At 34.6% G+C, this 25,595-nt stretch overlaps 1 protein-coding gene across 1 annotated transcript in view; it reads left to right on the top strand.

The window, feature by feature from the left end:
* LRRIQ1 (leucine rich repeats and IQ motif containing 1) overlaps nucleotides 1–25,595 on the top strand; it is a gene marked incomplete at both ends in the record, with an annotated part of 103,694 nt that overhangs the window by 38,124 nt on the left and 39,975 nt on the right. Inside the window, 5 exons of the mRNA XM_082280291.1 lie at nucleotides 13,982–14,071; nucleotides 14,789–14,913; nucleotides 15,513–15,611; nucleotides 15,958–16,043; nucleotides 24,968–25,069. Of these exons, the coding sequence (XP_082136417.1) occupies nucleotides 13,982–14,071; nucleotides 14,789–14,913; nucleotides 15,513–15,611; nucleotides 15,958–16,043; nucleotides 24,968–25,069 (502 nt within the window). The remainder of the gene's footprint in view (nucleotides 1–13,981; nucleotides 14,072–14,788; nucleotides 14,914–15,512; nucleotides 15,612–15,957; nucleotides 16,044–24,967; nucleotides 25,070–25,595) is intronic.

Raw genomic sequence — 25,595 nt, 5'->3', positions numbered from 1 at the left:
CTGCTTTATTTAAGGGCATGCAAAAGGTTTGAAGCAGAAGTCCCAAGAATCATTTGGTAGACGGGAAACGTGTGTGTGTAAACATAGAGATCTGCCTTAAATTTTAGAATTTTTTTCTTTTTAATTTGAAATACATATACAAAACAGTTTCATTCATTGATGTTCTCTGATCCCTGGCTTCTTTCTAAAATAATAAAAAGCAGAATGTTGAAGGTTTTATTTTGTCACACAGGAAGGAAGTATCTGTTCATATATTAAAGGAGGAGAATATCCTGTTTCGAATTACTCAGCCAGTAGGCCAGAGTTTTACACACCGTAATTCAGTGGAGCCATTCTTGTGTCTCTCTGGCCCAAATAACTCTGTTATGTTTGGGTTTCATTTTTTTTTAATTGCTTAACTGAAAACTACATAGACAATTTTGTTCCATCTTTCTGTCATCAAGACAGTTGCATTTGGGCAGATGTTCCTGAGGCCAAGGAGAAAAGGAAGGGGTGGAGAAGGCGGGAAAAAGAAGACCAGCTCCTTTCAGAGAGATTTGTACTGTATCACCCTCTGGTGTTGCCACACATTTCTTTTTTTTGTTTTGTTTTTTAATCCAAATTCTTATTGAGTTTATTAGGAATGAAATAAAACATGGGTTTAGGGAGAAATTCTCAGGAAGTGTTTAGGTTTAGATGATGACAGGTGAATCATGAGCTGACATTTTAATTTGCCCAGCAGGCTCAAAGGCTGAACTGTGGATTGATGTCAAATAAGTTACTCAAGCCCTTAGCTTCTTGTGATGAAAAATATAAGAACATCTATTTTCTACAGGGCAGTGTATATGATAAATTTACAATGTATATGTCTGTGAATGTTCTTTTCTCAGTGAGTGAATATTTCAATGTTCAACATTGATGACTGTAACTAGAATTATATCCTACAATATTTGTCATATTTTTTTCTTTTCTTTCTGTTTTTTTTCAAGTGTATATGTTGTCTGTGCTGAAGAGTTTGATTTTAAGAAATGTGTGGTGTAACTATCCTGGGCATACACCTCTGCTCTATCTAGCCCAGACTAGCTACTCAGTACTAGGTTGCCTGTTTCCATGTGTCTGTAGCTGTTTCATTCTCTGCAGTTGGGTAATACCAAATCATGTGGACTTCCTACTTCTGGAGAAACAAGCAGCAGAAACTTGGAACAGTCTATGCTTCCTATTCCTTCCTTTCTGGTCTCAGTGTTTATAGCAAAGTGCTGAAGCAGAGCCAAGTAATGACACATGGTATCAGTGGCTATCTGTTGTGTCTCAAACAAGTGTGTAGGGAGGACTACATATTGCTGGGCTAAGAGATCCCATATGCTGGGGTTTGAAGGAAGAGAAAAATATTTGGATACCATTTTGTACTGCAGATTTCACTGTTCTATAGGGTGAGTGAAATGAGAGAGAAGGGCAGAAAAACCTTTCCTTATCACAAACTAATACAAATTTATTAAATCTTGCCTAAAAGCTTTTTAAATAGTTCACTATTTTGTATTGTGGTCATTGTTTAGGTTTTTCTTATACTGTTATGTAGATTTGAGTCATAGTGATTTTATTCAGTATTATCTAATGTTCTACAAAATCACTGTGCAAGCACCTATTTAAACCACTTGTAAATATCAGTGCAATAAATCACTAGGCACCAGTTTTCATGAAAAAAATGTTTAGTATCTTCATTATAAACTCACTGTACCCAGTGTTCCATGGAAAGCGAGGCTGTGAAATAGCACGGGAGAAACCCTAGTCTTTGACAAATATTTTCACTTCATTTATGCCCATTGAATGATAGTATATTTTTAGTACAAGTTAAACACCATATCACGTGAAAAATTGATTGCATGCGATTGGGCTAGAGGAATGGCCTTTATCTTTCTAACAATAGCATGAATATTAGTCATTTCACCTGAACCATTGCTGATACCTTCTTGTGTTCATATCAGCTCCCATACATTGCCAAAGACATTCAGAGGCAATTGATGGCAGTAGTGTTTTGTGTCTCTTTGATTGTGCAATGTCAAACAGGCTATCCCAGATGACATGAAAGATCTGGCCAACAGATGTTTCACAAAGTATGAGCCTGATATTTAGTGATATCTTCACGTCTTTCATGTGGACTTTGGAGAATTCCAGCCTACATGCTCCGGAAGGCTGATCTTAAGGCAACCTTTCATCAGCAGTCCATCCGTGTAGCAAACGATCTACAAGGCAGAGCTCACTTCACCTCTGGTGGATGAAATCTGACAGCACATTTGCTTGACACAGCTCTTACTTTCTGTACTATCTAAATATCAGTATTGTTGTTTTCTTGATGTAAATATGATGTGAGCCAGATGCAAAATGTCTAAACTTGCCAAGGTGTCTGGAAGCTGAATAAATTAGATATGATGAGGTTTTAGACGATTCTTTACCCTAAGCAATGACCACTGAATAAACATATGGACACATTCTCATCAAGAGAAGTATCAATATTGATGATTACATGGCAAACTAAGTAAGTACTCTATTTTAAAAACTTCATTTTTAATTCAATTTAAATCACTTTAGTCATACCTTTTCAAAAAGAAAGTCACTTTGTAAGTTGCAATGAAGTTAAAAAGAAATCCATCACTGTTCATCAAAAGAGATAACAGTGTTGGCCTGAGACAGAGTGTTGTTCTTTTTCTGAGCTTGATTATGTAGATTTTTTTAAATTCCAGTCTTTTTGATGGCTTTTGAAATTATTGTTCAGGAGTTTCCTTCCCATTTCTTTTTGCATATCTACACTCAGACACATAGCAATTCCTAATTTTTTGCTTGCCTTCCACAGCAGGTAGGTAGCAGTTTTATTTTTCTTTCTTCTCATTTTTTCTTTTCTGAGGGGTGGGAAGAATAAGAACTAGCTCATGTGTGCTAACTCTTAATAAATAAACAGTAATTAGAACAACATTGTCCTCATGTCTCCCATAAGGAAATTTTCTTATCACATGTCCAAACTAGACCCATATGATGTGTTTTGTTTTCTTTTCTGATAATCCTTCGTGATGTGGTTTGTCTCAGACTGGGAGCTTATGATTGTGAGCTTGTGACAGTGATTGCTGTTTTCGGGCTAGTGCCAGGAAATAAGTGTAGCCCATGGATTAGAAGGTCCCCATAACATTTCTTGTATCTTGACACTCTTATGTATGTCTAGATCCTGTAATTGCTTATAAATGTCAGATCAGCATCTGGCTTTTCTGTATTGTATGCAGCAAAGAATATGATCCTTTTTTCACCAAATTTCACATAAAGTAACAGTGTTGTAGAAAAGCAAAAAAGTGTCTTAAAAATTTCATTAGATCCATCCCCTTCTTTTAAAAAGGAGTAAAAAACTCTCTCCTCAGCAATATATTGGAGGATCAATCTTTTTTTCATGAGTGTTTATCAATAATCTCTTGATATGCTCCTGTTGCTTCAGCTGCTGTGTTAATGGATGGTTATTCATAGTCTGTGGCTTCAGCAGGTGCATAAAACTTCTACCTCTTTCAGCAGTGCTGCTTATCTCATTTTCTAGTTGTCTCATAGGTATTCTGGTCTTAGAAGTAGGTTGTTGCAGTCAGTACCTGAAAAAAAACTGCAACCACAGCTACCAAAGACTGTCGCTAACACTCCAGCTTCACAGCTCGTGCAGAACATGCTCTGGTTGCTTTCTGGCCTTCCACCATGACATCTCAGTTCTTCCTACCACCTGAAATGCTGTTAATTTTTAAAGAGAACTTATCTTCATGACTTGTCTCTATCCAGTTTTGGTTAAATACCCGGATTCAAACAAATACTTCCCAAAGGAAAGCCTACTAGTGATGCATGGCACTACAGATATAATTTGGAACCTATATATAACAAATGTTACAGTATTTTTATAAATTCCATTTAGCTTCTATGGCATACCAAAGGATAGTGATATCATTAATTATAATTCCTAATCTTATATCTCTAAAGACAAACTCAAGCATCAAAATTGAATAAGCAAGGAAAGCAATGGAAAAATGTATGTAGGTGAAAAAAGCTTTAGTTCTCTGAAGTTTGTACTCCCTACAGTAGCCTCAAAGGAAAATTGTTCTAAGCCAAAAGCATCATTATAAATAGGAGCAATAATACAGTCATAAGTTCTTTTAAATGAGAACATCTCCATCTGGAGTCTCTTGAAAGCTGAGCTAAGGATCTCTAATCATTGAGTATATCTTCCCTAAATTCTTTAATTTTTGTGTAATGTTGAAACTGATGTTTTAGTATAGATATAGGTTGTGTTTAAAATACCTACTTAAATGTCTAATATTTAGCATGTTCACATACATTGATTTCCATTAAAAAAGATTTTTTAGTAGTCCCTATTTAAAAATTTCAGGAGCTAACCTATTTGATTGGTCTGTGCTCTGTGAGAAGAAGCCATTGATGCGGTAATATTGTTACTGAGTTAAATTGCAGTTCTTATGAAGGAACCAAAGAGGAACGTGAGAAGTCAGCTTCTGTCATCCTCTACACATATATCTCTGCATGTCTTACTGCCTGGAGCTTAAAATCCTTTTGGTTTAGAAGAAAGGAGATGTTATCCAGTTGCAGCACAGTTTAAGTCCCCTGAACGTATGTAAGTCCAAGGGAACAGATAGGATGCATCCAAAGTGGTTGAACAAGCTGCCTGATGTCATTTTGAGGTTGCTCTCTATCATCTTTAAAAGATCACAGCAACTGGGGAGGTTACTGGTGACTGGAAAAGGGCAGACATCACACCAATCTTCAGAAAATTCAAGAAGATCCAGGGAACTAGAAGCCGTCAACATTATCTCACTTTCTGGGAATACTTGGTGTAAATACATTCAGAAGCCATTTCTAAACACATGAAAGGTGATTGTGAGAATCCACATGCGTTTACCAAGGACTGATCCCTTTATTTGTTTTCTGTCACAAGGTGAATGGCACTATGAGTAAGGGGAGTGCAGTGCATATTACATGCCTTTACTTTAGCAAGGCTGTTGACTGTCTCCCAGAGTCTTATTCCCAAAATTTGTTGAGGTATGGCCTAGAAAAGTAGTCAACAAGGTCACTGACAAATTGACTGCAATGCCAGGTTCAAATGGTTGTGTTTTGTCATGCAAAATCCAACCTGTGGACAATAATTAATGGAGCCCATAATGGATGGTAGGGGGACCAAAATAGTAAAAAATTTAATTTGGTACCTGTATGATGGAACACAATGCAATCTCAGATGTGCAGATGACACTGTATTGAAGGCAGTGGTTGGTATGCTGGAGGATCAGGGTGTTCTTTAGAGCAGTCTGCACAGGCTAGATAGACAGGCTGACCAGAGCCTCATAATGTTCAACAAGAGCAAGTGCGAAGTCCAATATATTGGCAATACTGTTGGCTAAGATCTGACTTTCTATGAAGCAGTCCCACAGAAAAGGATGTGCGGTCATAATGGATTTTTCATGCAATTGTTTAGTTTCTAACAATGTAAACAAAGAATGGTAAAAAACCCCAAACACCTCATATGCTATTATACAGTCTTAATTTAGCTAAAAACTGTTTATGTTTAGTTTGTCTTAGAATAGAGTGAGCTAAGGATTCCTAAATGCTAAATACTGTCCTAGTACTCACTCTAGTATTTTTTTTTTTTTGCTTGACAAATACTTAGAAACTTTTTTTTTTTAATATGGAAATAGGTGTAGCTATTGATCATTTCGTAAACTAGGAAAACATCCCAAAGAATCAGCTTCTTTCCAAAGAGTATCATTACATGTCCCAAAAAATTTAAGGTGTTGAGAATACAAGTAGGAATGAACAAATTTAAACTTGCAGATTCATTTGTGGATAGTTTATTTCAAGTAGAAGAGACACTGCTAGAGACATATAAGGAGGGCAGTATAAGTGAAGCTGAGAGATGATTTAGACATACCTCTTTAGAATTAATGATTTTGTAGTGTCATTAGAGGTTTGTTAGCATAAATTTCAAAAAATTCTGTGTTTATAGCTCAGCCCTCTTTTGCTCTTTAGCTTCCAAATCCTTTTTGTTCTTGTTTCTGAAACGGGGGCTTTTAAGCAAAAAGGAAAAGTTGTTTTGAAATTTAATCAAATCTTTCATGTGACCTGAACTTTGAAACATGTTAAAGGTTAAATGAATATAAACTTGTGACTAGTCTATTTTTTTATTACCCTGTGCTTCTGCATGACTTCCCTTCTTTAGACAAAACTGCAAGCTGAAGCACAGCTTTCTTTTCTATTTTGTTTTAGTATTCATTACCTGAGCTGGATAGAACATTTTGGGTTATGTTCCTTCAAAATTGGGTATTCTTTGAATGCAGGGTATTTAAGGGGTGGGCTTGAAGTGTTCCTTGGCTGCTTTTTTTTTGAAGTTTTTATCTCATTGCCCCTTGAAAGTTTTGTTTCTTTGTTTTCATGGAAGTACAAAAACTTGGGAAAAGATTTATAGAGACATAGCAGCAAAAATTCATGTCATGTGCCAGAGTCAGAGAGGGGAAGTCCTGTTGTCATTTTAATGGGAAAAGACTATATCTGAGGTCTTAGACCCATTTTGAGGGGTGGCCTGAAGGTTTCAGGATCTTGATGTTAATTGAGATGGGTGGGGGTTTACATCTCAAAAGATTTTCAAGCATACATTTCTGATGCTGAGTTGAACAATGTCTAATCTCTGAAGCTGAGGTTGCCATTTACCCATCTGTATTTTTTATTCCTGTATTCAAAGAAATGATACAGAGCTTCCTTTGAACACTGTCAGGCTTAAGACAAAAATGCATTTTTAAAAAAAGTTTAGGTAACATAGTCATGAATGACTGACATGAACTACAATAAGATTCAGACTTTTGGAGAGTTAATTATGTATGTAGATGTTCAGCCTTTTATTTGAATGAAAACTTCTGTGGTCCTTGAAATTTCCATTGTTCATTTACTTTTCCACAATAAATTCTTTTCATAATTTTATTTACATTTGTGTAGAGCATACACATAGGAACATGTATTAAATATAAATATATATATATATATATGCATTAGAATTTTAGAGATTAGCTAGTTTTCAAAGCTTGTTAAACAGTTAGGAAAAATTACATGTGGAAAAGACATCTCACAGTAAAATTTACTTGAATGTTTTTATTAACAGAATGTGATTTTTCCGGTAATCATGAATATATCCTTCTTAGAAATGGACAACTATCCTTGTCCTCTCATTTTCCTGAAAGAATGCACTCTAATGATTAACCAGTTTTTGTCAGTCTATAAAATCTCTTGGGGTCAATTAATCATTGCAATGTTTCTCTGGAATTCGTGTAATACTACTTTTTTTGGCTTGAAACTTTGTTTGGTTTTAGCAGTCATAAGAATGCAGCTGTACCCAGATTTCTTTTCTAATGTATATATATTGTCTTATATAAAGACAGGGTTGAAAAAGAAGCATTGCCAAAGGTTAAAATAACCTTTGTTAGAGTGCTAACCTATTTATCTTCAGCACATAAAATATGTGAAAAATACTGGAAGACAAACTCAGAGAAAAGGACTATTTTTTCTACTGTTTGCAGTTCAGAGATATATTTTCTGTAAAATTTATATCCACTAAGCTATCGAATTAAAAAGATTTTATAATTTTTTTTTATAATGTTGTTCAATGCATTTACATATAGATTTAAAATGTCAGAGTTTAGACTGAATTTTTGTAGTACTGTAAGTGGAATAATGCATCTAATAGAAGATTCACTTTAGGATGTTCGTATCTGACATTTTCTTAGCTTTGGAAGTTTTTATAAAGTCTGGGTCTGAACTGATGTTCAGCTTCCTAACACTGAGCTAAGCTTTACACGTGAACTTGAGTTTCACGGAAAAGCTAGTCCATAGAGTAATCTGATTCCTCAAAGGACTGGATGAAAGAAAAGGCTAAATACACAAATATATTCAGATCTTTAATTTCAAAGGAAGTTTTCAATCACAGTCTATCAACAATATACAAAAGAGCATACAAAAGCAATCTGGTTCTTCTGTTTAAGCTATAAGAGCTGAAAATTTGTGGTTTCTTAAGAAATTTGTTAAAACTTATTTAGGATTTTAGAGAAGAAATTCCCAGCAAATACTCAGGCTTTGGCAGAAATGGAGTTTAGTTTAAAATGAAATTAAATATGTCGTCTTGGACTAGCATGGTATTTAAATGAAATGTCCTACAGTGTGAAATATGTTTGCCAGGAACCAAGAAAGAAAGTTACAGCTTTCTGCCAGATGAAAGACAGTTCAGTGAGCTGGCTGTGAGTATCCAGAGGGTTAACCTTCAGCATAAGATCCTTCTGCCTCACCACGCCCCCTCCCAGTCGAAGCAAGTATTTAACCTACAGGATGTTTAACATCAGGAAAAGTAGTTCTTCATATGGAGTGTATTGGCCCAAAAGAATTTTTGTAAGCACATTTAAAATGGCCATAGAATGATGTTGAAGGTTCTGCCTTTCATTTTTCTTTGGTTTTAACTTTTTTATTGTCTTTCAGTGAACAAGATTTTAACTGCACTATTCAAATATACTCACTGAAAACTAGAAATCAAGGACATCACCAGCCTGAAGAACTTTATTCAAATTTGTATTCTATAGAGAAGACTAATGGAAAGATTAATTCTGATTCATTTATTTATTTACTCTAATTATGTAGTATTCTTATTGAAAACAAATTTGAATGTGGAGAAGGCAGATACTTTGTAAAATCTGGTTGAAAAAGGGTTATTCCTCCTAAGGATGACGTTAATGGCCTGCCTCACAGAGGGGAGCGGAAGTACAGAAAAACATGTTGGATAAAACCAGGCAGGTGAACTGGATGGAGGGTGAATCTTTTTTTAAAAGCAGAGGATTCTGCACACAATTTCTATTAAATTTGAACATGGAAATACTGTTTCTAAAAGAAGATCCTTTTTCTTTTTCCCTTGCCATTCTTCCTGTTATGTTGTAATGATCAGGAGCCAGTCATTACTCTGAGTTCATGGTGTGTTTTGGATGTTCGTTTTCTTCTGCTTGTCTATATTCTATTGGGTAATGTACTTGTTTTTATCTTAAAATACCATATAAATAAATGCACTACGTAAATATCAATAATTTTTTTTTTCTGAATGATCCCTGTCCTGAAAACAGTGAATGAGCAATGAGGAGATGAAAGAGGAAAGAAAAGAGGTATAAAGAGTTTGTTTTCCCTAATTTTCAAAGATAGTTTCACAGTTTTCTTAGGTGGTGATTCTGAGGTCCACCATGCATGGAAACCTGGGGTAGCTTCAAGTCCCATGGCATCCAGCATGATGCCCTTTTGAAGTTGATCTACACCACTTTTGCAGTTATATCCTATAAGTGGTGTATATGATTTGCATTCTTTCTGGATTGACATAGAGATGACATGGCAAACACACTGACTAGATAGTTATATTCGTCATTAGAAATTAGATTACTGTTTTAAAGTGATGAATATTTTCCTAGATTTTAGCAGAAAGTCCTTAAACCAGCAGTTTCCAAGGTCTGAAAGAATGTACTAAAGGAAGGATTGGCTTCATTGTGTCCAGATTTTTTCATTTTTCCGTAACAACTGCTACTGAACTCTTCTGGAAGCAGAGTACTGATGTAGATGGATATTTGCTCTGACCAGAACAGAGTTGTTAGATGTCAAATGCTGGCCTTTCTTTTCAGCCTGTATTGTTAATGCCTTTTTGCATCCTCTGCTTCAAACCATAGTACAGTTTCAGGAATTGGTTTGGTTTCTATTATGCTCTTGTGATCCTCCTTGATCTCAGAGAGATGAAAGGCAATATGTGATGGCATTATTCACAGTTTGGACAGTTACTTGTAGAAGTGCTTCGAAGTTGAGCATAAGTTTTACACTGTTCTGAGAACTACTTTTTGTTCATGGTGTAAATATGACTCAGAACAGCCCTAATTACATGTATAGTCATGATATATTATAAAAGATTATTTAGCTCCAGAATGTAATCAGAGCATATAAAAGATGCCTAGGATTAGATTGTGTAAATAACGTTTGCACTAAAATTTGACTTTTCAGCAGCTCATTCAGACCCAATTAAAGTTAGTAGAACCATTCTCACTCACTTTGGTGATTGTAGGATTGAATTCTGTTTCTGAGACTACAGAAGTTTAATGCTTGATATAAATAGTTGTTACATTTTGCAAAGGAAACAATAGAGTAAATACCTGAAAAATGAAGGAGTAACAAAATGAAAAAGGCTATATATAATATGCCATGAAAAAAAAATCCCTAAACCTCCAGAGTTTATTAATGAGCTGCAAAATCAAAGCAGGAACCTTTTAGGAGTAGTCTCTCAAAGGATAAAAAATGCATTGTGAATCAGGATAAAAAGTTCTTGATCCTAATGGATAAATGGAAATAGCTAATAATATGAAAGTTTCATTATTAAAATGCAGAAAGAAAACCCCAACCTCAAATAGATTCACACCTCCGTCTTCTTGAAGAGTGGTATCATGGATAATTGTACTGTGTTTAAAATTTAAAAATTTGTTTAGAACGGATTAACAAAAAAATAGGTGTAACAAAAAATAGAAAGGTCTATGTATGTTTTGTGTGCTTGTGAAACTTGAAACTTTAAGTAATTAATACAGACTTTTTGAAACAAACACTGGAAATAAAGTATAGAGAAGACAAAAGCATAAAAGATATCTTCAGATGAACTAATATGTGTTAACTGTATGTGATTTACACATATGTGTAAAGCCACATTATATACATCAGTATTTAGGAACTTCCTTTTATTTGGCTCTAGAAATAAATATAAATATAAATATAAATATAAATATAAATATAAATATAAATATAAATATGTTACATCTATAGCTGTTTATGTAGACCATACAATCAAAAACGGACATTTTATTTGCTTTGTAATTGATCTCAGATTGTTGTTTTTTAATCTTAGTGAACAATATCAGTACAAACAGATCTAGTTTATAGCCTTAGGTGTTGGTAAATCTGTCATAAACTTTTCATTAGGACTGTTTATAGGGAAGGTATGGACAGAGTTTCTTGAGCTTAGTGCTGTGAAAATGTCCAGGGAAAACATAGTGGAAGGGTGTGTTTGAAAATCAATTATGTGCTTATTTTTGTGGACAAAGCAAATATCAGGCTGGTATATTTTTAGAATATGCTGTACATTTGTAGGAGTACCAGATATGCTTAATGATGAATCAGTTATCTTTTTTTAATTGTCTTGCGTATTTATGTCTTTGTTTCATACTTTTATATTTTTACTGATATTTCTTTTCAACACGTAGGACACTGAAATACATTTTATAGGCTACAAAAGAAATAGAAACACTAGTAATATTAAGTTAATAAATGGCAAACACTGCACTAGGAAAATATTAGTGAGAAAAGTTTCAACATGAATATTAAGAGTAAAGAACTTTAATTGGGTTATGGTACAACTATAAAGCAAAAGGATTCAATCAGTGTACTGTTAAGTGATTCTTGTCCCAAAAAATTGGCTACACCTTTGGAGTGTTATTTCTCATGGAGATTTTTGGTTTGGTTTGGTTTTTCATTTGTTTCTTTGATTTTTTTTTTTTTTTTTTTTTTGATTGGGGTGTTTGGGCTTTTTTTAATTGTTTTTTTTTTTTGTTTTTTTTCTGTTACAAACTATTTCATCAGAGAAGTAAAAATTCAAATAGCTAGCATGCAGGCTTGGCCTGAAATCTGACATTAGAGCTTTGATAATACATTTGCTATGTAATACATTTAAGTACTCAGGTACTGTAATACATTTAAGTACTGTAATACTACTACTGTAATACATTTAAGTACTCAGGTAAATAATGGACACATCATTGTATGCACCAATTGAGTTGATTGTCATTTAAATTGTACAAGAAGTGGGAATCTACCTCTCTCCCACCTGATTCATTTGCAAATAGAGGAGGAAATAAATATTTCCAAAATCTGCTATTTTCATATACCTATATATACCAGTACTGTTGACTGGATTGTATGCCCAGACTTGGACAATAAGTGAAAAATTCTCATCTGAAAAGCTAAAAATATGATTTGCATAGTTCAGCTGAGAAGTAAATTTAAAGAGCACAAGAAGAAATAATATCTCTTTTCACTGAAAGTTTTCTGTCAGATGTTGCACCTTTTTCATAGCTTTTCTTTTTGACCATTCTGCTCATAGCACCCAGGCAATTATAAAACTTGAATATATTGTAGCTTTGTCTCTTCTGAGATAAGAATTTGTCAGTCTTCTATGTTCAAATTGTACCAATGTCACATATTTAATTGATCCCCTTCGGGATTTGATTTACTACAGTCTGCTTTCTGGAATGTTTTTTTTTTTTAATGAAACTTGTGTGAAACTACCACTCAGTGGTTATCAACATAAGAGCAATCACATCACTGAGGAGAGATAAATTAGGGGGTGTAGGTAACTGTAAAAGTTAATAATGTGTTACATTTTGTCGTATGCCTCTGCAGTTTATTTACATAGATTTCTTAAAATACCTGAGAGAGGAGTTATGATAAAATGGATAATGTTACATTTTTATAATGAATTGAAATGTTGAGGAGGAGAAGAGCAGTTATCTTTTAATAATGAGGGCATAAAATTTTTCCAGATTTATTAAATAAAGGAATGAAACTCAAAACATACTGTAATCAAACAGGGAATTCCAGAAGCAGGGAATCAACCAGATGTAGGAATTAATCCATTTTAAGACATGAAAATAAAATCAAAAATTATTATCTTTCTACACTTGGTCAGAATGGAAGCAGAAAGAGTGATCTTAGAGCCACCAAACTGAGTGGCCAGTACCTGAGGTAACCTTTCAAAACACCTGGAATATGATTCTTTTGTCTCTCGGAATTTCAAAGGCCTTGGAAGATCTTGTTCACTAATCTGAGGTCGTAAAAAAATATGCACAATAAGGTATCCAAACTTAGGATAATTTCTCAGGGTCAGAAATCAGTACAATCTGAAATATTTTATGCATGGGAGAAAGGTAGTCCAGTTTTATACACTGGTCATTTTCAAAAGAATGGACCCCGGGCTCTTTGCTGTTGAAGTAAAAAGAACTGTAATGAGTGAGCCCTGTAAGTCAAGCCAAATTCTTCAGCAGTATTTACTTACTGTGTGGGAGTGATTTGCTTCTCTCACTTATCAGAAGATACTGAAAGGACATGTGGTAAAAAACCTCAAGGACCTATAAGAAAAATAAGTTATGGTTGGTGTTGAAACAAAGGTTTTGATCCGAGGTTGGGTTTGAAACAAAGTCTAGATTTTGTTTTTATGAAAGAAAACTGAATTCTGCCTTAACGTGCTAGGGATGCCAGTTAGCAATTAATTCTGTCACTCTTCTTCATTCCAACCATTATTTTAGTTTCCCACTTATTCCATTACATCAAAAATAAAACTGCTTAATTGAAGCATTTAGCATTTACATATAGCATTTATTTTTTTAACCTTGCATTTCAATGAAAATTACTCACCAATTCAGTTCAAGAAAAGCAAGTTTGACAGAATCAGGCACCTACATCTGGACATAAAATACTCAATTAGTAAAAAAGAGCATGCAAAGCTCTTCATGTTCCTTATGCCTTTAAGTTTCTTGGGTCTGTATTTTTTCAAAGTTTGGCAGTCTTTTATAATAAGTTTGTTTTACTAACAATGTTGGAATAAAATTACAGGAATTTGAGAAGGAGGAGATGCGTCTTATTTACAAAACAAAACCAAAACCCTGAAAGGACTTCCACAACCCACAAATACTCTTGATCTGATCTGTTTAAAATAAAACAGTACAGCACAGCATCTCCAAAGGTGCTTTGAGTGTGATTGCTCTGCAGGTGGCAGTTCTGATATACAACTTGAAAAGAGGTACAAAGTATGTAAGACAATTTAAAAGAGTTATCAAAACTAAACTGATTTTGTCAGTGCACTATTTGACTTTGCTCATTCATGCAGGCTGCGTTAGAGAAGGAATGGCTAACTCTAGATTCCACCCGTTTCCCTTCAAAAACACTCCTGCTCTCAAACCAGCTGCACTGGCCAAAGGTAACATGTCACAGAAACAACTTAGTCTTCAGTCTTTATTCATTCCTTAAGGATATGCTATTTTGGGGTGATTAATATGACAATTTAGTGACTTAAAAACACAATTACTTTTAGAAGTCTCAGACTTCCTCCTCACGTCCAGATGCAATTTTTCTTTTAGATTTTCTTTCATTTGCTTAATTTTTTCTTTATTTTGGATTTATTTCAACGCTTTACTTCACAGTAGCAGAAAAAAAGATGATGTGCTTCATCTGCACATTTGGCAGTGGATTAAAAATTGCTAGTTGACAACCTACTTTAAAAATACTAAGATCTGCATTATATGACAACAGCTGAATGTTTTCAGAACAGCTAAAGGTCATCGAACTGTAATGTCTGCTAGATATTTGATAAACTTTGAAGTTTTGGCTTTTTGTTTTTGTAGGGTTTTCTATTCTTATTACAAGCATAGTATTACTAATGTTTTGTTTCCTACAATTAAGAGAAAGGAGTCTTATAAATGTACAATTTATTATATTTGGGGATGTTAAGTGTAAATAAAGTCACCTTTTTGTCCTATTTAGTTAGTCGAAAGTAAGGTCTGTAATGGACATGTAACCACTAAGAATCCTTTCAGTTATAGTGATAAACTTTGCAAACACTGGTGCAGGTTTTCCTGCACATTTTAAACTCAAAATTTACAGGGACCATCAGCTGCATTCCTTGTCTTTCTCTTAGAAGTTTTCTAGGCCTTCAGATTCCAGTGAACATTCAGATCGTTTGTCATTATTGCCACAAGAAGTTTGGCAGTCTGCTAACAGACCACATTCATACTCAGCAGAAAAAATCCATTTTCATGGCAGGTAAGTTAAACTATATATTTTTAAATTATATTTAGTTCATTTGGATTTGACAAAAAAAAAAAAAGAAGAAGAGGCTATTTTCTGATGTTTTTGCAACTTTTGGTTAATGTGATATTACTGGACTTAAAATGTATTTACTTGCTAAAACCAAATACATTAAATTCAGTTGTTATTTTTCATTGACTATCATAAATAGGAGTATAAGACTATATATGTGTAGTTTTATTTATTTAGGTTTGACTATCATAAGACTTCTATTTTTTTCACATTATGAAATAGATGTTGGAATAGAGATCTTTAAGACTAGATAAAGATTAAAAGGGATTTCTTACACAGCTGCATTCTGTGAAAGGACTGAAATATGCTTCAAGTAATTGAAATGTAAACATTTCAAATTGATGGCAGACTTTTATTACTCTCCAAGATAAAACCTTCACGAAGTATTAAAATTGGAATTTTTTTTGCATCATTTCCAAGCTTCAAAAGTGCCTTTAAAAGGCACAAACAAGTTGCAGAATAACAAAGGCTGCAAAATAGTGTAACCCCAGAGCCTTTCTTATTTACTTACTTTCATTACTGCTTTTATACTTTGTTTCCAGGTCAGGGAAGGAAACAGTGTCATCACAGCTTTCTAACTGGAAAGAAAAAAAGAAATTTTTACTTATGTCTGAAAAAGAAGAGAAAATATCAGAAGAATGGTATGTTAAGCTCTTTTGCTTGCACAGTGGCTTCCAGGAATAGGTATGGTATAGCTGGCTGTTGCTGCTTGCTTTTTTTAAGTTCCACCTTTGGAGAATCTCTGTTCTCTACCAAAGTAAAAATGATTGTAATTATTTTTATAAGTGTCTGGGAAACTATCTTATTAAGTTGCAATAATGTAATGTTAAGATAAGAATTACAGCTATCTCTGTAATTTAGAAAGTTTCATACCATGGATCAGTACTACACACCAGTATTCTTTTTGAAAAGTGTATTATACAATAATATGCAGCTGGTGTAACATAATACATGTGATATATTTAGTAAGTTATTTTCTTCCCTTAGGGGTTTTAAGGATATTTCTACTGCACAGCTAATGCTGAAGAGGGCCCATAAAATGAAACCTAAAAAATACAGTAATAAATATTTAGGTAAGTCAACAGTTAAAATAATGGTTATATTGATGTAATTTTTCCATTCTTAAAATAATGTCTCTCTTTTAAAAACTTCGCTTGTACAACATTAAACATTAATTTGAATAAAGATGGAGTGTGATTCAGTAAAAAACAACTCATTTTAAATCAAGATATTTAGATTTTAAAAACCATTTTGAAGTTGAATATTTGACAGCTATGGTAAACAGAAATTTTATTTCTTCCTGTTCATGTATCTCTTTTTCATGATGTGAGATTTATATTTCTGCATTTTGTGCTTCTCTTTGTATTTTCTTCTTGGGAAAATCTCAGGTTAAAATTATCGAATTATGCAAGAACTATTTATGAAAAAACTGGCTTGATATTAATGAAATTAAATAATTAAATTTTTAAAATTATATATTTACTGTGGAAATAGATAAAGCTTATCCAGCCTCTCATCCAACTGTGTTCTGGTTCTTCTCAGATACTTCCAATGTCAATGAACCTTTCTTAGAGTCATTAATTGTTAATATGATATGCTAATAGAAATGTTGCTGGAATATATTAATGAACATACTAGTCATATATTGATAGTACAAGAAACATTTAAACATTTATGACCCTATTTGACAATAGGACCTAACACTAAATGGTTTTTAGAAAATGCACCCTTATATACATATATTTTGTATCACAAGCTACACTCTTCTGCGTAACTTTGCAAAACTCTACTGTATTAAGTGTTGAAAATATTGAAAGATGTTTTGCTCTTTGAACAGCAAAAATCAGCCTACAGATATATTTCAGCAAAGCATTTTTCTGTGTAATCTTTTCTACTTTCAATACCGTGCCTATGACTAAGACTAAATGTGACAAAAATGACCTATAGTTAAAAAAAAAAAAAAAGGGGTAGGTGACAAAAAGACCTGTGCTTTGTGGAAATGAGAGTATATGGATAGGAGGTTAAAGTTATTATATTTAAATCTTCATAGCTTTTCATGGTGCCCTACCATGTTACCTTATTAAAAAAAAAAAAAAAAAGCCATAAGTATTTGGTGTGCAGCTGAGTTCTTAATATATATTCCATTTTTTTGGCCTCTGCATAATTTTTCAATGAATAAAACTTATTAGGTTATATCTTCTTTTCTCCATATGCTGTCTGTCTTATGTTAGTAATTAATCCAGTCATAAATGTCTGATTGAGCATATCAAATTTGCTATCCTATTTTTGTTGTAGTTCTAATGGATTTCTTGGATATGTTTATGTTCACTTTGTTCAGATTATTCAATATGATGTATGGGTGTTGAGCTTTTTAATGTAATGCTTGGAATATTCTCAAAGTACATTGCTAGTTTTAAAAAAATTGAAAAAACTTTTGCCCAATGTTTTTATAGTTTCAAATTTTCTCCTCTTGACACTACCTCATATAGATTTTTTTTGTCTTTCTGACTATTACATCAAACACAAAAACAACCTGTGTATATAATTTGCCTGTATGGAGTTCTCTGTCTGTCATTAAAATCACAGGGTTTTTTTCAGATGAACAGAAAGCATAGTTTCCAGAACCAAAAAATGTGACTGAAAATATTTCGCCCCATCCCGTTTAAGTAAAAAGGTTATCAAGCTGACTATTCTTTCTCATACAGCCCACTGACAGCCAGTCCTTCCCTGGTCAGTAAGGACCAAATGGATATTATCAATCAAAACAAGTATTTTTGTATTAAATTGATCTTAAAGCTCTAATCTTGTACTAAAAAATGATGATGATCAAATATTCTCCATGTGAGAAGAATCTCCACGTATATAATTATGTTTTCCATCAGGTACATCCTCTGAAAGTGATGAGAGTAAATCAGGGTCTTTTTGAGAGTTTGGTAGAACAGAGGGACTTTTCAGCATTTCAATTAGAGCATATAGACCTTATCCTGAGGCTAGCCTGCTCCAGATGAGGAAACTGCAACCAGACCCATTAGGCTGCCAGTATCTTTCTCTGTGTGGTACAGCTCATGCTAGGTTACTTTTAGCAATTTCAGTGTAACTAGGGAGAGAGAGTTCACAGTCTTAGGCAATGGCTTTGAGTTTAACCCTACTGAAGCAGGAATTCCAAAAGAGATTTTATTCCTTCTAATATTTAAAAGCAGACAGAAATTTATATGAATAAGTAGATGTCAACATTGTCTTTTAGTGTTTCCAATTGCCTTCATCTCCACTGAAATGAGGTTCGTTTATCTTGTACTTACTGATGCTGAATATGGAAGGTTGTAGGATCTAGTTTTAGCAATACTATTTCTGTTCTTTCTTTTGAATTTCCAGGTCTTCAGTGTCATAATTAAAACTGTTTCCTTTTTAGCTTTCTAATTTAAAGTAGTTGAACATATGCTAACTGCAAGAAAATAATTTTGTTTGTGAGAAAGATTCATAACCACTAGAAAGTAAGCAACCAGCATCCACTGGATGGAAGGAATTATAAGGTATAAAGAAGCAATGTTCTATGTTATATCTACTCACACATCTGACTTAGAAGCAAAACTTTTTTGAGAAAATGCAAAGCAACAACTCTAAAGGTTCTAGATACAAATAAATGATAAGATATTCACATTAAACTGATAGCTTTTACATTGAGATTTCAGTATAACCCCAAACATCTTTTATATACTGTCGATCATTCTGTGTAAGGATCTCATTACTTGCAGGTAATGATAAGGTGTTGATGGAACTTCTAGGAACAAACTAGCTGTCAGAGTATGTTTTCTGCTTCCATATGCTATCAAACTCCTTTGCCTTAGACCTGAGATTCACAAATGCAAAGTGTTAAATCAGCTTGCATTCAGAGAGTTATACAGTTGCTCTTTAATATTGTCAAGACGTCTGCTGGATTGGAACTTGGACTGGACAGCCTTGAACAGCTTTGATTCTTAACATACTCAGGTGTGGACATTTTTTCCTTTTTATTTTCCATATAAAACATTTGTCTTCTACCAGTGCAACAGTGATGGTATTCATTTGATAATTATAGAAGTCCACATCTGAGTTAGTCATCTGCATTGTTTTATGGAAATAAATTTTCTCTTAAAATATAACTCAAAAACAGACCACTTGAGTCTCACTGTAAAAGCACTTACAGTTCTCCATTGCCTAGACACACAACCTAGAGTGACTTGCTGAAGTACAGAGTTAAACTCTAGATATGTAGAAACTGAGAAGTATCTTACCTCATGTGTCTGGCCACATACCTTCTCAATATAGAAAAAAATACCAGAAAGTGCACTGAATCCTGGGGTTTGTATTACAAAGGAGAGCTTAAAGTAGCATAGCCTTATAATAGGGAATGATTCAGGCAAGGCTGATATTGCAACTGATCAGTCCCACCAACTCATGGCCTTAAGGCCTGTATGCCCTAATCCACTACTGCTCCGTATGCTTGTTTATGTAGTTAAAGTTGTGGCCTGTATTTTAATGATACCAAGTGTACGCTGTGTCTGCAGACATTGTGCCTCACTGTGCTTAAGTGACTGTGACTCATAACAATACTAGCTTCCTGAAGATGTCTTGGTACAGTAGTACCAAATTTCTTCCTTAACTTGTAATTTCCTTGGTTCTGTGGATTTTATATTAGCCTCTCATAGTTAACGTCTTTTGAGATGTCTGAAAGCTTGTCTCTCCTACACTGGTGTATCACTTCTTGTTTAACCTTTTCCTCTCCAAAAAATGTTCTCTCGTCAGTGGATCAGGCCCAGCCAGCATGGGTTTAGAAAAAGCAGGTCCTGCTTTGACCAACCTGATCTCATTTTATGACCAGGTGACTCACCTGTTGGATGAGGGAAAGGCTGTGGATGTTGTCTACCTGGACTTCAGTAAAGCCTTGATACTTCCTCCCACAGCATTCTCCTGGAGAAGCTGGCTTGGACAGGTAGACTTTTTGGTGGATTAAAAACTGGCGGGATGGCCAGGCCCACAGAGCGGTAATGAATGGTGCTCCCTCCAGTTGGCAACTGGTCACTCGTGGGGTTCCCCAGAGCTCAGTATTGGGGCTGGACCTGTTCAATATCTTATTCAATGATCTGGAGGAGGGGATTGAAGGCACCCTCAGTAAATTCGCAGGTGACAATAAGTTGATCTGCTGGAGGTCAGGAAGGCTCTACAGAGGGATCTGGACAGGCTGGATTGATGGGTCAAGGCCAATTGCTTGAGGTTCAACAAGGTGAAGTGCCGGGCTCTGAACTCGGATCACAGCAACTCCAGAGAGTTCTGCGGGTTTGGGAAACAGTGGCTGAAGAGCAGGCCAAAGGAAAAGGACCTGGGGATGCTGGGTGCCAGCAGCTCAACATGAGCCAGTGTATGCCCACATGGCTGAGAAGGCCAATGGCATCCTGGCCTGTATCAGAAATAGTGTGGCCAGCAGGACCAGGACAGTGATTGTCCCCCTGTACTCAGCACTGGTGAGGCAACACTTTGAGTGCTGTGTCCAGTTGTGAGCTCATCACTACAAGAAAGACATTGAGGTGCTGGAGCATGTCCAGAGAAGGGCAACAAGGCTGGTGAAGGGTCTGGAGCACAAGTCCTATGAGGAGTGGCTGAGGGAGCTGGGGATGTTTAGCCTGGAGAAAAGCCTCAGGGAAGACCCCATCACTCTCTACAACCACCTGAAAGGAGGCTGTAGCCAGGTGCGGGTCACTCACTTCTCCCAGGCAACCAGCATCAGAACAGGAAGAAATGGCCTCAAGCAGTGGGGAGCTTCACGTTGGACATCAGGAAGAATTTTTTCACTGAAAGTGTAGTTAAGCATTGGAACAGGCTGCCTAGGGAGATGGTGGAGTCACCATCACTGGAAGCGTTCAAGAAATGAGTGGATATGGCACTTAATGCTATGCTTTAGTTGACCTGGTGGTGTTTGGTCAAAGACGTGATGGTCTTGGAGGTCTTTTCCAACATTAATGATTCTATGATTCTATGGTAATACTTGATGCCAGCTAGGAAGGAAAAAAAAAGGTAAAAAGCAGCTGAAGTGGACCTTGATCACTAGAACCAGAACACGATGATAAAGACATTTCATAGAGGTCAGCAAATATTTTTTAGTTTGAGTTTAGTATTTTAGACAGCAATGCAATAATTAAAAATGAAATAAAAAACAATAAAAAACTCAACCCACCTTCCTCAAACCCACAGCCCCAAAAGAGATGTCTTAACAGTCAGAATAAAAATTTGAGCATATTATTATTCTGTATTACACATTACATAAATGACCACTGATCTATATTAGTAACAGAAAAAAAAGCTACTTTTGTTCTGACTGTCAATTCCGGGTAGCAGTATCTTCTGGGAACTCCAGCCATGAATAATTTGCAGTTCTAATTCCTGTGCCATTATGGAAAAAAATCTAGTCTTTCTTCCAAATGAATTTACATTACAGATAAGCATCTGTTGCTGTGTGCTACTTTGTCTTAGGATCTCTTTAAAGTTGTCACATTATGTTTATGTTTTCCTAATTACAGGTATTCCACAACAAAACTGAATGGCAAACATTTTAATTTTTCAGTTTCACGTGCTAATGAGAAGTTTAGGAATGTGGTGCCAGATCAGGCAGTAACTATTCCTTCCATATTTTTTCCATAACATATCATGTGTTTGTCCAACTTAACTTCTATATATGGAGGCAGCCAAGGAATGTGCATTAAATTATCTCCCTGGTTTCTAGATTGCAAGCACAGACCATCATCTAATAAGCCACATTTAAATGAGTGTGCCAGAATCCAGGAAGATATTTCTATGATTTTGAACTATTGGACTCTTTCACAGTTCTCTGTGAAATCTAAAACATTTGATTGCTTGTCATCAAAGCATACATGGAGTTCATTTCCCTAGCTCACTCAGAGACTGAAAAGCACTAGTATTATGAAGTAATCTATGTAATATTGCCTACACTTGGGACTAGATAAAGAAAAGGACTCATTTTTAATAACAAAAGAGCTGTAGGCAATGGTTGAGGTGATCCAGGTAGGTACAAATTCAAGTATTCTGGCACTGTGTTAAATCCATGTAAATTCTTTTAAGTTATTTTGTAAAGATTCAAAGACAAATCTTCTGATGGAAATCTCTTAGAAGAACAATTTCCATTATTTACCCTTCTTCCCAGTTCACGATATCTTTACTGCTGATATCTTTGTGCACAAATAAATGTTTGAGAAATCTAACTTGGGAATAATTATTCTGTGTGACTTCAACAAAAATATTTGGTACAGTTTAACTTTGGACTTGGTGTTTCCATAGAATTGGGTGGGAGGTTGGATGAAGGAAAGATGACATTTTTAAAACATTTTGGACTGATGTCAATAGACCCACAAAAGGAAAAAAATAATTATTTCAGGAATTATTTTAAATTAATCAAAGTTACTTTGGAAATTTTCAATTGTGTTTTGTCTTAAGACATTTTATTTGATTTTGTCGCTTTGTCTTTGGTCTTCTATTAAAGAAAGACATTTTTTGTAACTAGCATAAAGCTGGAAGAATTTAGAAGTCTTCTTGTCAACACTGTGTGCTGGATGTTAGAAAAATTACAATTATAAAAAATTTTATTTGTACATTTTTATCCATGTGTAGGACTTGTATGGCCATGTATCTTAGAACTATACAAAAGACAATAATAATTCATGCTTAAAATATTTTTTACAACTTCTATTATCTAAAATTTCAAGGATAACTTTTAAAGTATAATGTAATACAATTTCAAGGTATTTAAATCACAAGTGTTACTGTGATTCACTGTCCTAAGCATTTGCTACCCTGACAAACACTAGTCTGGCACAATTTTATTTTGGTTGGAAGGCTACTTTATCCATTTATACAGAGTGAAAGAATCTCCAAACCTAGCAATCCAATTTGTGAATAAAGTTATCCCATTATCAGAATCATTCTAATAATCCACCTTTGAAACTAATGGAGCTAATCATTATTTATTTTGCACCTTGGATAGTTTCATTTAATTTAGGTAGTAAAAGTGAGTTAAAATTACTTTAAATATGACATCCTCTGGCTTAATCTGAAAGCTATAACCATCCTACAACCATGTGAGAGAGGCTCTTAGACAATTTGAAATAACAAAGGTGCCACTGATTCTGCCTTGTGAGGTTGGCATGGCCTATATTACTCCCTCCCCACTTGCCACAATTCCTTCATTAGTCAAATTTGCTGCTTTATGAGAGGTTAGCACCATTAAGAACGCTCTGTCAACCACATGCTGCTGCAGTGTGGGCCAACCAAGAACACTGTAAGGTCTTGATGTGTTTTGCCAGTGCATTATCTCTTAGAGTGCCACACCCTGTTTGAGATCTTCTCCAGGCTTGTAATTGGTCTTCCCACTCTTTGGGGAAAAGCTGAGCTCTTAGGATCCCTTTATGTTCCATTAGTTTGTAATTGAAGTGTCTACTACAGCTATGGGGGTCTAGTCGAAACAACTTTACAAACTGTTGTTAAAATTCATAAGAAGTTGCCCACCAGCTTAACAGGACATACTGGTGCTTTATTTCTAGAAATAAGAAAACCAAGAACAAAAAAGCTCTTTATTATCATGGTCCTATAAACTCTCTCGATAAACACTTTTAAGGTCATGTAACAGACTCAAAATGAAGCACCAGACATAACTCGTCATTTCAGTATATTCTGTCTCAATGCTCTTTGAGTCTTTCCATAACCTGTTTTCCTGCTCTATCTGTTCTGGCAGTGTCTCACATATTCATTTTTGCTACACATGCATTCTTTGTGAAAATTTAGATCCTTCCCTTGACATTTCTACTTTCTTGATAAACTCCATTGTTTTTTTTCTCCTCATTACTAATTTCTACCCTTTTCAGACAGGTTTTAGTCATCTTTGTTGACAAGCTTCTTCTGCCTCATTGTTTCTCAGATATTCCTGAGATATGTCTGCTTGGGCTACTGTCTTCTTTTAACCATGTCAAATGTATTTATTTTATCTTTTCTTTGTCATTCTGCTACTCATGTTACCTTGCTCCGTGGCATACCTACAAAACTCTCTATACTTTACTTGTCATTGTATATCTGATTTTGTTTCAACATTCTTTTCAGTCCCTATTTTTTTTTTTAATATATCACTGGTTTATTGTGCCCAGAATTTTCACATTCCTTCTAACACACTGTTTCCCTTAAACTCTTACTTTCCTCCTATACCAAGCAAAAAATTCTTTCTTCATGTCAGAAATAACATGTGAAAATCACCTCTCCTGACTAGTGTGGTTTTTCATCAGTTTAGCTTTTGTTAATTAAACTTTTTTTTTTTTTTTACCAGTCAAGGAACATCTTATCTAGGTTTATATACAAATCTCTGCTCTTCTTTACTTCTTTGCAAACTTTTAAAAGTAACAGTAAAGAAACTAATCAAGATGTCATACTTCAGCATATAAATGAGTCTCCAGACTTCTTGGGTATTTTTTAATTTCAGTCAGGATGGGAGATGGAGGAAGACTAACTTATTGTCTACAAGTGTAGTCTTAAAAAATAAGCTGCCTCCTGTTAACATTTTTTAGGTGTAAATGTCTTGATTTAGACTGCTGAATAATTCTGGACCAAAGCTTTTAGAAACAGTGCTTGACATGTATCCTGTTACTATTTCTGCTTTAATTTCAAGCTTTAAAACCAGATTTTTAAAAAAATATTTTCTGCAAATATATGCTTCAGAGTTTATTTTTAATTTGGAGATGAGCGAGCTAAAAGATCAACAGTGTTAAAATCCTGCAAAACAATGACTTTGATTCTCAGTTGCGTGTGTATTTATCTGGCTTTATTTTAGAAAGTGTAATCCTTTGTGAATATAAAACCTACTTTTAAAGGTATTTTCATTTATTAAGTGGCTAAAAGGTGAAAAACTGCTTGAAGGAATGAACGAGCCAGGTCTGACCTTTGATTTTAACTTGTTCTTGTCATCTAGACCCAGCTGTGCGCCTGGCGTTGTTCAAAAACAATGAAAATAAACATCTCCCTGTGAAACCACCAGGGAAGACGCAGCCTATAAATGCTGGATACTTTGAAGGTATGAACAACTATTTCATTTTATGCATATAAGCATATATATCTTGCAATGTATTTTAAACAGGCCTACTCGAAATATAAAACAATATGCACAAATAGAAGAAGCCAGAAGTTTAAGGACCTTATCTGTTCCTGGGTATCTCAAGTTACAGCAGTGAAACATTTCAATTTCAATTCATTGTGGATAGCAGGAGGTGCTCCTAGAGCTTAATTCATAGGGAGATGGAGCCTAACTTACTTATTTCTTGTTTTATTATTAAATCTTCATCATAAAAAATGTCAAAGCATGTCACAGAGATATAAAATATGAAGTACTCGAATAAAACTTTATAAATTAAATATCACTTCAAATTCTTCATTTAATTGTCACCTTTTCTGAGGCTAGCCGTTAACTCCTAAAAATCCTTAACATATTTTTTCGAACGTACTTTCATAACTATTCCTCAAAAATCCACCATTGGACAGAAGGGAAGGAAAGAAGATTTAGCATGTAAATATAAAATTTGTTTTCCACAAATATTTAAACA

This window comes from Coloeus monedula, assembly GCF_965178545.1.
Source record: "Coloeus monedula genome assembly, chromosome: 4".
In the NCBI taxonomy this organism is placed as follows: domain Eukaryota; kingdom Metazoa; phylum Chordata; class Aves; order Passeriformes; family Corvidae; genus Coloeus; species Coloeus monedula.
Note: the sequence above shows the minus strand (reverse complement) of the source record. Positions and strands in the feature narration are given on the sequence as shown.